This window comes from Trematomus bernacchii, unplaced genomic scaffold (genome assembly GCF_902827165.1).
Source record: "Trematomus bernacchii unplaced genomic scaffold, fTreBer1.1, whole genome shotgun sequence".
In the NCBI taxonomy this organism is placed as follows: Eukaryota; Metazoa; Chordata; class Actinopteri; order Perciformes; family Nototheniidae; genus Trematomus; species Trematomus bernacchii.
In genome coordinates, this window is record NW_022987665.1 from 257,676 (window position 1) to 273,687 (window position 16,012).

At 43.1% G+C, this 16,012-nt stretch overlaps 1 protein-coding gene and 1 pseudogene across 3 annotated transcripts; both read left to right on the plus strand.

The window, feature by feature from the left end:
• The first annotated feature begins 835 nt into the window (after positions 1–835).
• Positions 836–4,659, plus strand: LOC117487123. 3 transcript variants are annotated; one of them, XM_034135774.1, is made up of 6 exons: positions 836–1,026; positions 1,605–1,767; positions 1,838–1,939; positions 2,026–2,151; positions 2,439–2,480; positions 4,338–4,659. In XM_034135774.1, the coding sequence occupies exons 1-6, from the start codon at positions 863–865 to the stop codon at positions 4,443–4,445; spliced, it is 705 nt and encodes a 234-aa protein (XP_033991665.1). In that variant the 5' UTR covers positions 836–862; the 3' UTR covers positions 4,446–4,659. The 3 variants fall into 3 exon arrangements, with proteins under 3 accessions (XP_033991665.1, XP_033991666.1, XP_033991667.1); XM_034135775.1 differs by having other exon boundaries at positions 1,608–1,767; XM_034135776.1 differs by having other exon boundaries at positions 982–1,064.
• Positions 4,660–10,254: 5,595 nt separating this feature from the next.
• The window catches only part of LOC117487133, a 49,433-nt pseudogene continuing 43,675 nt past the window's right edge, over positions 10,255–16,012 (plus strand).

Below are 16,012 nucleotides of genomic sequence, written 5' to 3' on the forward strand. Positions count from 1 at the left end.
TGAAGTCATATCATTAAAAGTCAGTAAGAAGAGACACTACAAGAGGGGAAATTACTTACTACTTACTCACTAGATATCACCATTAAACATCCCATAATAAATATTAAATTTAATAAATGATGCTATGAATGATATGAAAACAAACCCAAATAATTTAGGAATAAATATTACTAAAACATGTAATTTATAAAATAATAATACAATAGATAAATAGGAATTAAAATCAACGTACAGAAAAAATTATGTAAGGAATTATCCAAAGAATTAAACAAAAATATAAATTAAAAAATGATTAGCATTTATTTAAAAGGCAGGCATGTTTTATGCTGTTACTAAAAGAAGCGGAGTGACACGTCTTCGTTTCCTTTATAAAGTGTCTTCTGCGCAGCCGTAGATCGTCTCTGATGAAAGGGAGGCGGGCCTTCCATTCCATGAGGAGGAACAGCTGTAGAAATGTGTCTCTCCCTCTTTGTAAAGTCGTTTTTATAAAATAATGATAGAAGAAAAACATAGAAATTGAAACAAAAGAGTAATAATAAAAATAGAAATAGAAATTAAGGTAAAAAATGTGATTAAAATATAAAAATGCCTGAAACAGAAACAATATTTTACATTACAAAATAAAAAATAATCATAATAGCAAAAATAAACACAACACGAGTGGGTATTCATGGACGTATATTGAGAAGTAATAGACATATATCTATTAAGAAGTATTCCTAAAAAAGCAGCCACGGTGGATGTGGTTACTTTGAGTGCAGCGAAACATAAGCGGAGTGAGACGTCTTCGCTTGCTTTATACAGTGTCTTCTGCGCAGCCGTAGATCGTCTCTGGTGAAATGGAGGAGTACCCCCTGTAGAAATGTTTCTCCCCCGTTATAGAGCACTGATCTGTGGTCAGTTTACCCGCTTCGCCCGGTCCTCTTCCTGGTCCTCCAGCTGCTCTCAGATCGCTGCTGCTCCGCCCCGGAGGAGTTTTTTCGCGGCAAAATCTAGTGTGAACACACGGAGAGACACGGATAACAGGTTAAACTACAAACTTTACTTCTGTCAGCAGTGTCAGGGTTAGTTTGTATTAATGTGAGCTGCTGTTTGTGCTCCCTGTTAGCTGTCCTTTAACTTTAATATGATGTTTGTTAGCTGGAGTTAGCAGCTAGGTAGCTAACAAGCTGGCCCATGTGATGATGCTGTTAGCATATGATGTAGCTAACTGTACTGTAACAGGTTCATGTTTATGCTAAAGCTACTAGCAGTACAGTGTATAAATACTCTGTTACAGATACAAATACTGAATTAAAATGTGGTCAAGTACAAGTATAAGCATCAATATGGCCCTACTCAAAATGTGTTTTAATTCAGAGTTTTTGTCTACATTTTCTAAAATTCTCACTTTATAAAAAAATGTTTAACTTTTTCTTTTTAACTTTTTTTTAAATTCCACTTTTCAAAAGATTGCACTTTTTTTCCAAAAATTCACTTTTCTTCTAAAAATTCTCACTTAATCAAAATTCTGACATTTTTCCTTTTTTTTTCCTTTTTTCAAAAATGCTCACTTTTTCTGAAATCTTGTAATTTGATAGTTTCTCCTTTGTGCACATGCTCAGTAGAGTCATGCCATCTAACGTAGAGATCAAAGCCAAAGTGAGCGACCCGACGCGATTCGCCGCGAGGGCCGCAGAGCTCAGCCAATCAGAGGGCACGATCATCAAACAGCACGACACGTTCTTCAACTGCACCCAGGGACGCCTGAAGCTGCGGGACTTCATGGTGGGTGTGTGATTGTGTGTGTGTGGGTGTGTGCAATACAATAATTGTTTTTTAATGTTTTATTCATCAGGACGAGTCCGGTCAGCTGATCTTCTACGAGCGCCCCGACACCGACGGACCCAAACTGTCGCGTTACTCCATCAGCCCGACCAGCGACCCCCCCTCGCTCAGGGTAACACTCAAATACTGACTTAATGCACCTATAAATATATGTAAGTATATATAACTAACTGTGTGTGTGTGTGTGTGTGTGTGTAGACGGTGCTGTCAGACGCCCTCGGGGTTAAAGGGGAGGTGCGTAAGGAGCGACGGCTGTTCCTGGTTGGTCAGACCAGAGTTCACCTGGACGCTGTGGAGGGGCTCGGAAACTACATGGAGCTGGAGGTACACACACACTGAAACACACACGCTCTGAAACACACCCGTCTTTTAACCAGTGTTCTTAATAATTAACCAATAAGTCAATGGTTCATGAGCAACTCCTGATCATCAGATATCATCCCATAATCATCAGAAAAGTATCTCAAAGTCTAGTTTTCTCCGTGTAGTTTCAAAATGTTATGTATTACTTGTAGTTTTGAGGAATATAAAACCTTTTTATTAGTTAAGATCAGCCTTCCGACCCCCCCCCCTCACCTGCCTTTTAATAACTTTTTTGTTTGTTTGTTCAGGTGGTGATGCGTCCAGAGCAGACTGTAGAGGACGGACAGAAGGTTTGTTTACACCACATATGTCTTGGTTCCCTCTCCTGTAGTGTGTTCTATAGGTTTTAGTGCATGTAAATGGTCTGCAAAGGCTAAAATCCCTGTCAAAGTTCTGGAACATAATGACATCACTACGGAACACTCCTATTGGCTAACGCTCCAACACATTGACAAAAAAGAATGACACTATGTTTGGCATTTTTTAAATATATTCAGAAATTCTCATTTTTTAACAACAACAAAGAATCAATCCAAATTCTGATGTTTTTCTAAAATTCTCCCTTTTTTCTAAAATATTATTGTCTAATTCTGAAATGTTTAAAAAAATGTAACTTCTTTCTAAAATTCTCACCTTCAAAACATTTTTTTTACTTTTTTTTTTAATGTAAACTAGAGGTGTTCAAATCCCAAAGTTCCGGAATGCAGTGACATCACCATGCGCTCCTTCCTATTGGCTAGCGCTCCAGCATATTATACATTATAGTCAAATGCTGCGTTCACACCGGACGCGATGCGAATATTCGCTTCGCTCTAATCGCTCGAGTTTCACCGCGGCTGTCAGCTGTGTTTACTCGCATCATTCAAACAAGAACTACAACAAGATGGACATATTTGACCGTGATTTAATTGTAATACACGTTTCAAAATGATGCAGAAGTAACAACATACTGATACCAGTTAGTAAAAACCATGAATTAATGCTTTGTCAAGTCTGCAGACAGACGGCAGGCGAAACACCTTTTAAAATGCGTGTTTTCTAAATGGAGATTGGCTAAGCTAACGCAGTATATGCCCCGACCGTCCACACTCACAACAACGGCCTATACAGACATAAATAAAGCAGCGACTGTATTCACCATGACACAGGCAGTCTGTGGTTTGTACTTGTTTAACTTCTTTCTAAAATTCTCACCTTCAAAACATTTTTTACTTTTTTTTTTAATGTAAACTAGAGGTGTTCAAATCCCAAAGTTCCGGAATGCAGTGACATCACCATGCGCTCCTTCCTATTGGCTAGCGCTCCAGCATATTATACATTATAGTCTAATGCTGCGTTCACACCGGAGGCGATGCAAATATTCGCTTCGCTCTAATCGCTCGAGTTTCACCGCGGCTGTCAGCTGTGTTTACTCGCATCATTCAAACAAGAAGCGCTGGCTTGGGGGCTACAACTACAACAAGATGGACATATTTGACCGTGATTAAATTGTAATACACGTTTCAAAATGATGCCGAAGTAACAACATACTGATACCGGTTAGTAAAAACCATGAATTAATGCTTTGTCAAGTCTGCAGACAGACGGCAGGAGAAACACCTTTTAAAATGCGTGTTTTCTAAATGGAGATCGGCTAAGCTAACGCAGTATATGCCCCGACCGTCCACACTCACAACAACGGCCTATACAGACATAAATACAGCAGCGACTGTATTCACCATGACACAGGCAGTCTGTGGTTTGTACTTGTTTAACTTTTGTCTAGTTTCTGAACAGATATGAGGAGCTGTGAGCTCTGAGTGCTAACTGCTAACGGCTGATGTTGGTTTTGTGGTTCTACGTCAGTGACGGCAGGCTGAGATCCTCACCGCTGATTGGCTACCGCGAGATCGTTGAAAAAATTGAACTCGAGCGGTTGTCGCGGCCCCCTCCAATCGCCGGAGCGAATTCGCGTCTGTCCGCCTCTCTGCATTGACTTGTAATCGCGCCGCCCCCAAACATCGCATCTGCGTTCCGGTGTGAACGCAGCATAAGGGGCGGGACATCTCTAAGCGGTTGACCAATCACAACAGAGCAAGCCAGCTAACCAATCGGATAATAATTTGTATTTTTCAAACATTTGTATTGAATTCTTCTTGTTATTAAAGGTGGCAGAGGACCTGATGGAAAAGCTGGGAGTCTCAAAGCAGAGTTTGGTGACGGGAGCGTACATGGACCTGCTGCTGAACGGACACACTGAGACAAAAACAGAGTAACACACTGATACTAATAACTCCTGTGAGTACAGGACACACATTACGTGACAAGCTGAATTTATACCTGGTATTAATGGAAATAATCCGTAGTATTTGCACTAAAACAATCTGATTAAAAAGAGGATTATGATCTGTTAACTTTTGTATTTAGGTTTTGACTGATTTTGCTGTATAAAAAGTAGACACTTTTCTAAATAAAAGAATTCAAAACAGAGCTGGTTTCTGTGTGATTGGATCCAAACTGCTGGGAGAAGCTTTTTGAACGTTGTTTTTTATATTTGAATGTCTAGTTTTTGCACTGAGTCAGAAAAGGATCAGGCTATACTTCTTCTTCTTCTTCTTTTTATTTCTATTTTTCTCTTCCTAATTGTGTGTTTCAACGATTAAAAAAATATGTAAGAATACAATAATACATAAGAAAACAAACATAAGAGTAATAAAGGAAATGTGAGAATCTACACAAGAATTAAAAAAATTAAAAAATCACAATGGGACATTAAAATAAAAAAGAATTTAAAGAAAATAACAACACACTTTTTGCAGCTGATTTGGAGCACAGGCTCCTTTAGTCCAGCAGGTGGCGCTGGTACTGCAAAATAAAAACAGCTGATTCCTGACTCATCACAATATAAGATAACACTTTATTGATCTTGAGGGACGTTCCTGTACAGCAGTTGCAGCACGAAGTTAGAAAGTGTAAATAATAATAATAATACATTTTATTTATCAAGCACTTTATCAGGCGCTCAGAAAATAAGATCAATCAAGCAATAAATACATTTAAAATCGAGCAATAAAACCACATTCATCACCCGTTAAAAGCTGGTCTATAAAGTGAGTTCAGTCAGACAACTCACGTGTTTCTTAATATGTTTATTAGAAGCAGCATATAGTTTGAGTTTGGCGTCTAGCTTCCACCTGTAGGCTCGGGGGGTAGTTATCTAATCATCACTCAATGTTCTTTGTAAATCTATGGAGTGATGATTAGATAACTACCCCCCGAGCCTACAGGTGGAAGCTGGGGTGGAAGCTGGGGTGGAAGCTGGGGGTGGAAGCTGGGGTGGAAGCTGGGTGTGGAAGCTGGGGTGTGGAAGCTGGGGTGTGGAAGCTGGGGTGGAAGCTGGGGTGTGGAAGCTGGGGTGTGGAAGCTGGGGTGTGGAAGCTGGGGTGTGGAAGCTGGGGTGTGGAAGCTGGGGTGGAAGCTGGGGTGTGGAAGCTGGGGTGGAAGCTGGGGTGTGGAAGCTGGGGTGTGGAAGCTGGGGGTGTGGAAGCTGGGGTGTGGAAGCTGGGGTGGAAGCTGGTGTGGAAGCTGGGGTGGAAGCTGGGGTGTGGAAGCTGGGGTGTGGAAGCTGGGGTGTGGAAGCTGGGGTGTGGAAGCTGGGGTGTGGAAGCTGGGGGGGTGTGGAGCTGGGGGTGTGGAAGCTGGGTGTGGAAGCTGGGTGTGGAAGCTGGGGTGTGGAAGCTGGGGTGTGGAAGCTGGGGTGTGGAAAGCTGGGGTGTGGAAGCTGGGGTGTGGAAGCGGGGGTGTGGAAGCTGGGGTGTGGAAGCTGGGGTGTGGAAGCTGGGGTGGATGTGGAAGCTGGGGGTGGAAGCTGGGGTGTGGAAGCTGGGGGGTGGAAGCTGGGTGTGGAAGCTGGGGTGTGGAAGCTGGGGTGTGGAAGCTGGGGTGTGGAAGCTGGGGTGTGGAAGCTGGGGTGGAAGCTGGGGTGTGGAAGCTGGGTGTGGAAGCTGGTGGGTGGAAGCTGGGGTGGAAGCTGGGGGTGGAGGCTGGGGTGTGGAAGCGGGGGGTGGAAGCTGGGGTGGAAGCTGGGGTGTGAGAGCTGGGGGGAAGCTGGGGTGGGAAGCTGGGTGTGGAAGCTGGGGTGTGGAAGCTGGGGTGGAAGCTGGGGTGGAAGGCTGGGTGGGAAGCTGGGGTGGAAGCTGGGGTGGAAGCTGGTGTGGGAAGGCGGGGTGTGGAAGCTGGGGTGTGGAAGCTGGGGTGTGGAAGCTGGGGAAGTGGGGTGTGGAAGCTGGGGTGGAAGCTGGGGTGGAAGGAAGCTGGGGAAGGGGTGTGGAAGGCTGGGGTGGAAGCTGGGTGTGGAAGCTGGGGGTGTGGGAAGCTGGGGTGTGGAAGCTGGGGTTGTGGAAGCTGGGGTGTGGAAGCTGGGGTGTGGAAGCTGGGGTGGAAGCTGGGGTGTGGGAGCTGGGGTGGTGGAAGCTGGGGTGGAAGCTGGGGTGGGAAGCTGGGGTGGAAAGCCTGGGGGGTGGAAGCTGGGGATGTGGAAGCCTGGGGTGTGGAAGCTGGGGTGTGGAAGCTGGGGTGGAGCTGGGGTGGAAGCTGGGGTGGAGCTGGGGTGGAAGCTGGGGTGGTGGTGGGGCAGGCAGACCTGGCAGCTTAAATAGAGCGGCATGTTTAGGAGAATGTGTTTGGTTGGTTGTAAGAGCGACGAGGTGCGTCACGTGTTAATGTATCATTGGTGCTCGAGTTGACTGCCTGAACTAGCTCGCAGGCTTCGCCCCATTTATTGTCAGTGTTTTGGTGGTGGAGGGTTAGGAGGAGGATTTTTGAAAAGTATGAAAATATCAGTATCCTTTCCTCTAAATAATATCTTATAACTGGAACAGCTGTTTTTATTATAAGATCAGAGAAACTTATTATATTTCAGAGGGACATTTTTTTAAATAAACAGATGCGACTTTCTCGGGCAAAAATTACAGCCCCGCCCACTTTTGGGGGAAAACAAAGCTGTCATTTGAATGGCGATCAATACAAATTCTGAAGTTTTTGCCAATCCGATCAGAAATGTAAGAAAACCGTGGATTTGTGGATCTTCAAAGAGCCCGATGACGATGGCCAGACAGGCAAACAATTACATTAAGCCATTGGAAATCGACGATCAGGCTCGATATATGGTTAAATATAGCAGTAGGCGATCGATGTCCATAGATGAGAGTAACATCTACGTCACTTTACGGCCCCGCCCACTTTTGGGGGAAACCAACGCTGTCATTTGAACGGTGATCGAGCCTGAAGCCACAGAGCTCCTTTCTTCTTAGAGGAAGTTCAGAAACACTGAACTCTGGATTTGTTTTAATGTTTGAGGTGCAATAAACGACACAGCAGCTTGTTGGCATGATACAACTATTACTTTCCGCCTCGCTCATGAGAGTAACAGCTGGCGAAATGACGGCCTCGCCTACTGATTTTAATTTAACCATATATCGAGCCCAATTGTCGATTTCGAATTATTTCATATAATTGTTTGCCTGACTGGCCATCGTAACCGGGCTCTTTGAAGATCCACAAATCCACGGTTTTCTTAAATTTCTGATCGGATTGGCAAAAACTTCAGAATGTGTATTGACCGCCATTCAAATAACAGCGATTTCCCCCAAAAGTGGGCGGGGCCGTAAAGTGACGTAGATGTTATACATATGATGTTTGTCAATCTTAAAAAATAATTTCCATGTCAAAAAAGTCACAGTTTGTCGTAAAACTGTTGAAATATAAGACGATGAAAAATACGCAACTAGAAAGACTACAAATCCCAGAATCCCGGTCCCGCATGCTGGCTCTTAGGAACCGACTAACTCCCCTTGTGTGTATGTACAGCTCTCAACACGCCCAGACTTGGAGTGATTTTCACCTCTTTTAATACTTTCCGCCTCATTCTGAAAGAAAGAAGTGAAATGTGCCAACGTGACGGCCGTCTGGGTGTGTGGTGCGAGACGGGGAGATGTAGTTCATTGAGCGGTTTCACACAAAAAAAAGTGTTACTTCACAGTTTTACGACACATTTCCATTTTTTTGACTTGCAAAATTATCTTTTAAATTGACAAACATCATATGTGTAATTCGTGGCTCAATTCAAACGGGATCCAAAGATAATCTTTCTCTCTCCATTGACTTCAATACATACTTTTTCAGAAATAAGGTCCCATGGAGCTCCCCCGGAAAGGGAGGGACTTCACCACTCTATAGGAGCGCGAGTGTTCCGTGGTGATGTCACGGTGTTCCGGAACTTTGGGAATTTTAGCCTCTGCAGACCATTGACATGCACTGAAACGTATATAAATACACTACAGGAAGCAGAATAGGAACTCTTTAACGGATGTTGTTGTGAGTTTTAAAGTTCTTTCCTCTGTGCGGCTGAACTCGGTGTTTATTCCCCACGTTAAAACCTTTATATATACAGTCTATGGTTAAAACCTTTATATATACAGTCTATGGTTAAAACCTTTATATATACAGTCTGTGGTTAAAACCTTTATATATACAGTCTGTGGTTAAAACCTTTATATATACAGTCTATGGTTAAAACCTTTATATATACAGTCTATGGTTAAAACCTTTATATATACAGTCTATGGTTAAAACCTTTATATATACAGTCTGTGGTTAAAACCTTTATATATACAGTCTGTGGTTAAAACCCATCTGCTCTCCATTCAGAATAATACAAATAATAATAATAATGATGAAGAACAGATTCTCAGGTCAGGAGAACCCATTAGTGAACGTCTGAAAACATTTTGCTGCGGAAAATAATGACTGACAATCTCATCCTAAAAGATTCAAACGAGCCTTTCTACTCGTCTCTTCACACGCTCTTTAATGTGTGAGTTAATGAATAAAGCGTCCGTCAGTCCTGAGTGTGTATCATCACAACACGTTTCAAAAGCGCTGCATTTCAAATGATCGTTCAGTTAAAGTGAAGACGGAAAACAATACTTCTGTTCCTCAAAGACTGTGTCATTACTTATTATTGATTAAACTGCTAATCCTTGCCTCCTTTCCTTCCCTACCCCTCTTTTGGCATTCCTTACTTCCTTTCCTTGTTCTACCTTTCCCATTTTTACTTAAATTCATCCTCCCTCTTTCCCTTTGAGGGTTGTCTTTAAATTCCTGCTTCCTCCAGCGTCCCTCTACCTGTGTGTGTGTGTGTGTGTGTGTGTGTGTGTGTGTGTGTGTGTGTGTGTGTGTGTGTGTGTGGTGTGTGTGTGTGTGGTGTGTGTGTGTGTGTGTGTGTGTGTGTGTGTGTGTGTGTGTGTGGGCTATTCGAACCAGCAAAAAATAAATCATGTTTGTATATATCTTTAAAAACAGTTAAAATATTAAATGTATAAATAAATAAATAATATATTAATTTAAAAAAATCAATATATAGTATTGGGTAAGTCAGGAAACAATATAATACAAAAAAAATCAAATCAAATAGTTTAAATATTAAGAATAAAACTACTTATAAATAACACAGCATCATGAATGTGCTTCCATGTGGAAAACACCCTCTCCTCTCGAGGGTCATGTGACCTCCTGCTGGCTTCTGATTGGTCAATCCCACTTTTCTCTCACATGGAAACACCTTCCATCACCCGTCTGCTGCTCGCTATCAACCCAGCGATCATGATGCAGTGATAAGAATTATAATAATGATAATAATGATGATGACGGTTCAATTATTTATTTAATTAAAGCTTTTGCATCGTTGCCATGGAGACGGGGCCGCTCCTCCACTCCCACGCTCCCCCCCCCCCCCTCACAGAAAGAGAGAGAGAGAGAGAGGTGTGTTTTCTAACCCACGCAATAGAGTGGGAGACAACACACACACACACACACACACACACACACACACACACACACACATATATATAGTGTGTGTCATGCTAGCAGTGTGTGGGCTGAGCCGACCTCCCTCTCTCTCCTCTTCATCCTCTCTCTCCTCTTCCTCTCTCTCTCTCTCCCTCTCTCGCTCTTCCTCCTCCTCCTCCTCCTCCTCCTCCTCTTCTTCTTCTTCTTCTTCTTTTTTTCCGTCCTCCATCATCTCTCCTCTTCATCAGTCCTCCCTTTTCTTTTCAGTTTATCATCATGGAGTCGGTGATCTGCTGGGTGAGTCCTTCTCTCCCTCTCTGCAGTGTGTGTGTGTGTGTGTGTGTGTGTGTGTGTGTGTGTGTGTGTGTGTGTGTGTGTGTGTGTGTGTGTGTGTGTGTGTGTGTGTGTGTGTGTGTGTGTGTGTGTGTGTGTGTCCGTCTCTGCAACTTTTAAAGTCGTGACTAATTTGTCTCTGCACTTTACCTCTGGTCATCTTTTCATCTCGTAATTTCCTTTCCTTAATTCCTTGTCTCCTCTCCTCCCTTCCTTTCCTTTTCCTCCTTTATTTCATGTCGTCTGTTTCTCCCACTTCCCCTCTGTTGGCATTCCTTACCTCCTACTTGATTGCCTTCTTTCCTTTCCTTGCCTCCTCTCCTCCCTTCCTCTCCTTTCCTTCTCCCCTACATGCATTCCTTCCTGCCTCCTTCCTATGTGCTGTCATTTCTTTTTCACTTTCTTGCCTCCTCTCCCTTCATTTAGTTTCCTTCATTTTTTACTATTTCATCTTCTCCCTCATATCGCTTTTGTGCTTCCTTGCCTCCTCTCCTTCCCTACCCCTCTTTTGGCATTCCTTACTTCCTTTCCTTTTTCTACCTTTCCCATTTTTACTTTAATTCATCCTCCCTCTTTCCCTCTGAGGGTTGTCTTTAAATTCCTCTGCTTCTTCCAGCATCCCTCTACCTGTGTGTGGTGTGTGTGTGTGTGTGTGTGTGTGTGTGGTGTGTGTGTGTGTGTGTGTGGTGTGTGTGTGTGTGTGTGTGTGTGTGTGTGTGTGTGTGTGTGTGTGTGTGTGTGTTATGTAACTCAGCAGAGAGTGTGTAGGCCGTAGTCTCAGACCGTCTATCTGAGAGATGATCTGCACCCCCCCCCCACCCCCCCCCCCACCCCACCCCCCCCCCTCCTCTTCTTTTTCTTCTTCTGGCTCCATCCAAATAAAATATCACACACACTTCAAACAGGAAGTGGATCTTCTTCTTCTTCTTCTTCTTCTTCTTCTGACGTGGTTGTCATGGCAACGTGATAAACCCCAGCATTACTGTAGCTTCATGCATGACTTCCTGAAATCTGGCCAAATGTTTCAGCTAAAGTCAATATATTGCAAAATAGATATAGATTTGTAAGTCATGTGACCGTGCTGTAGTTCCTTTATAGCCCAACATTAGCCTCCTTTAGCTTAGCGGTGGTGACGTGAAGTCATGTGACCGTGCTGTAGTTCCTTTATAGCCCAACATTAGCCTCCTTTAGCTTAGCGGTGGTGACGTGAAGTCATGTGACCGTGCTGTAGTTCCTTTATAGCCCAACATTAGCCACCTTTAGCTTAGCGGTGGTGACGTGAAGTCATGTGACCGTGCTGTAGTTCCTTTATAGCCCAACATTAGCCGCCTTTAGCTTAGCGGTGGTGACGTGAAGTCATGTGACCGTGCTGTAGTTCCTTTATAGCCCAACATTAGCCGCCTTTAGCTTAGCGGTGGTGACGTGAAGTCATGTGACCGTGCTGTAGTTCCTTTATAGCCCAACATTAGCTTTTCACTTCAGAAATCATAAAGTGGTGTTAACATGTGGAGATGATCCTGCTGAACTAAACGTGTAAATATCATAAACGTTTGATATTATTTTCTGCGATAAACTCAATAGGAGAAATCCCATTGGTCCAGGGAGGTGCTGCCTTCAGGGTCTACCCAGGAATGCCACATCCCTGCACTCTAGAGATTATAACTGTAATTGTTATCTTTAATGAACCTTTCCTCCTCTGTGGGGCGCTCATCAGGTCTGAACCTGTGAGAAGGAATCTGAACAGCCTCAGATTTTTGATTCCCAGTGATACGAGAAACTTGACAAGATAAAGTGTGTGTGTGAGTGTGTGTGTTTTATCAGATCCTACCATTGGTTACCATGGTAATGGCCAAGGGAGCTGCATTTCTAGGACACACATCCTGTTCACACCTCACAATGAAACGCTTCAAAATCTGACCCCAACTGGACGACTTCTGAATCATCACACCTGTAAAAATGTAATAACACATGCGTCGTGAATACTGATGTTTGATTATGTAGCTTTCCAAACTACACTGCAGAGAGGCTGCTGGAAACAATCAAACTCAAGAAATAATCGCCAAATATTGGATTGTTATTGGGATTTATTCCTTATTCATTATGGTCTGTTAGCAGCATCGCAATGTTGTGAAAGTAGAGCTAAATTTAACAACTGCGTGTACTATTGTGTAATTAAAAGTGCTATATTTGCCCCTGAGATGTAGTAGAGTAGAAGTATGAAGAGGCAGAGAAGTGTCTGTGGTGTGTGTGTGTGTGTGTGTGTGTGTGTGTGTGTGTGTGTGTGTGTGTGTGTGTGTGTGTGTGTGTGTGTGTGTGTGTGTGTGTGTGTGTGTGTGTGTGTGTGTTATCAGTGCCGTGCAGCTTCTCGCCTTTTTCCTGCCAAACATCCGATTCCTTGGCAACCCAGACGGGAAACAGGAACGTTTTTTATTGTTTTTCTTGTGTCCAACATGTCCTCCTGCTGTCTACGTCGCCATAGAAACATCCTGGTTCACACTCACACGCACACACACACACGCACACACGCACGCACACTCACTCACACGCACACGCACACGCACACGCACACGCACACGCACACACACACCACCTGGTTAGCATGCTGCTAGCTATTAGCAGGCTACCAGCTGCCCCAGCAGTATGCTACTGGCTGACTAAACAGGAAGCTAACAGCCTATTAGCTCATAGGCTAACAAAGGTCAACAGCTGCTAGAGTCCCAACAATATGATGCTATAGGAGTAAACGAGCTGACGTCAACAATAGGTAGTCGCTGGTGGGCAAAAGACGGGTAGCGCCATTGACAATACTGTTTAAAAATAGTTTGTACACAAGCAAATACAAGATAATCTCCATAACCATAAAGTAATCTGGTGGTGTAATCCCTTGTTTTTCATCAATCCTGTATTATAACCTGTAAACTACCAACAACAATATTTTCTCTTCACTTGTTCTGTTAAACTGATTTTTGCAATTTAGATAACATCCCCTCCACTGTCCTACTGTTATTACCTCAGACTGTATGTATTATTACTGACTTGAACTGACAGACACTTATTCACGGACTGATTTCAGTTTACTAAGTAGTATTATTGGGGAGTTTGCAAACAGGGTGCTAACAGCTAACACCACTAGCATAACTGCTTCAAGTGATGTAATGGCGCATTTCCACTACAGCGCGGAGCGAGGTTTAAGCGTGCCGTGCCGTGCCCAGCCCGTTTTTGGTTGCGTTTCCACTAGGTGTAGTTCCTGCTAGCGGGTACTTTTTCACAGTTTTCTGGCTCTCCAAAATCGAGGTTCTTTCCGGGCCAACAACCGGGCTGAGTCGGGCTGAGTATGCTAAACTACACAACAACGGCCTACAGACATAAATAAACCAGAGACTGTATTCTCCATGACACAGGCAGTCTGTGGTTTGTACTTGTTTAACTTTTGTCTAGTTTCTGAACAGATATGAGGAGCTGTGAGCTCTGAGTGCTAACAGCTAACGGCTGATGTTGTTTTTCTGTGGTTCACATTGAAGATGACGTCACGGCTCCGCCTACACTGCGTTACTATAGTTACTGCCCCAGCTACTAAACTGTAATGGAAACGCAGCATAAAGTGAGCCTGGCCTAACAAGGCCTAACGAGGCCTAGCCATACCGTACTAAGCCGTGCGAGGCGCTGCAGTGGAAATGCGCCATTAGTGGCTAATATGCAGCTAATATAAAGTGAACAGGCTGCTAACGCTCATAGCTTGCCACAGTGTAAAATACAACTTCGCTGACCAAAATATAAACTTTTGTTTTGGTAAAATTAAATTAGGGATGTTGATTTAGTGTTTTACAGTCCGACACCCATTAGCATATTACTAATCATTGTTAAGAAAACAATTATGCTAAATACGTAAAAACCAAGAGGCGCTTTCCATTCAAAGTGCTGTTCAAATGCTAAATTCAGAATTTTTCGCTGTAAATAACTTGACTTTTATTTTATTGGAAGCATGCATCCATTCACATTTTCTTTTGCCAATGTTCTCAAAATGTACTTTAAATTGGCTATACAACTAGATATAAACATAGTTTTGTTAACAGTCGAGCAGTGATTATACTGTACATATTTCAACTTGTTTTTAATGGACTTTTGAAACATCTGTCTAGAGACTAAGAATCATGCCTTTTTGTAACTCTGACGCATTTACATCAATGTTTAATTAATGTGCACTGTCCCTAAATGAACTAATAAAATCCACTTCTTAGTTATTTAAAAGCTAACTGCTAGCCAAAGCTAACAGCACATGCTAATAGTTTTCTATTCCTGTTCTCTTCTGAGAGTAGAAACAGAGATATGGATCAATATTTTAAACTTTACATAATACTACCAGTTTGTACGTCTCTCTTTCTGTTGCCATGCTAACAGAAACAGCCGCTTCACATTGTGTAACAGACTGAACCTGAAATGGCCTCCGCAAAACGCATCAGTGTCTGACCCAATTCTGCTTTAAACTGCAAGACGAGATCGCTTCTCCTCTCCTTTTCTGAAATTTTTTTTTTTTTACTTCTCCCCCCCTCCTTCCTCTCCATCACATCCTTTACCTCCCACCAACCCTCCCTATCTTCCTCTTCCTCCCCCTCTTCCTCCCGTTTCTACAGGATGGGCAGGGCAGCTCCCAGAATACAATCTGAGACCTCTGCTGCAGGATTACCTCACGCAAAGTACTCTACCATAAAACTACTTCAAGAGGAACTCCGTATTACTGCAGAAAGTACTCGTTCTGCTGCTGCTGCTTCTAAACAGGATTACAGTCGAATTTAAAAAACCCAAAGCAGAGACTGAAGACCCTGGCACCTTCAGTCTGGACCAGAAACAAAACCAGAACCGGACCTGTAAAGAAATCAGTAGAGGCCGTTGGAAAGTTTGATGGGACTGCTGACGATAGGTGAGTTTTTTAAAATCTTTAATACAGAGAGTGTTGGAGTTCTTGAAACTAAACTGGGCATCCAGAACCATTCAAATATTTTACGATCCAGCAGGAGGATTGTGATCAAATATAGAGATTTTAGAACCTGAAGACCAAGAACAAGTCAATTTAGATCCTGTTTTTTGGTATTTTTTTGCCAGTGGTGTTGAGAAATACTTATTTTTGTAGGAAAAACCTTAAGCCAGCATCTCCCTGGTTCCCTCCAAATAAAGCCAATAGGATTTCTCCATTGGATTATTGCATAAAACAAATGTTTATGATACTTACACGTTTAGTTCAGCAGGATAATCTCCACATATTAACAACACTTTATGATTTATGAAGTAAAAAGACAATGTTGGGCTATAAAGGAACTACATCACGGTCACATGACTTCACGTCACCACCGCTAAGCTAAAGGCGGCTAATGTTGGGCTATAAAGGAACTACAGCACGGTCACATGACTTCGCGTTACCACCGCTAAGCTAAAGGCGGCTAATGTTGGGCTATAAAGGAACTACAGCACGGTCACATGACTTCGCGTTACCACCGCTAAGCTAAAGGCGGCTAATGTTGGGCTATAAAGGAACTACAGCACGGTCACATGACTTCACGTTACCACCGCTAAGCTAAAGGCGGCTAATGTTGGGCGTGATGACGTTTAGTCGTCTCATTCAGACACTTGTTAGCATTTTATGTCGTAGAAAAAAAATCTCTTCAGC

Bases quoted from the DNA above. Each gene is read 5' to 3' on its own strand.
- LOC117487123 (XM_034135774.1), top strand. From the start codon at position 863: ATGTTTCTCCCCCGTTATAGAGCACTGATCTGTGGTCAGTTTACCCGC. The intron at 1,027-1,604 runs GTTAAACTACAA...GCACATGCTCAG, and splicing joins CGGAGAGACACGGATAACAG to TAGAGTCATGCCATCTAACG. The intron at 2,152-2,438 runs GTACACACACAC...TTGTTTGTTCAG, and splicing joins GAAACTACATGGAGCTGGAG to GTGGTGATGCGTCCAGAGCA.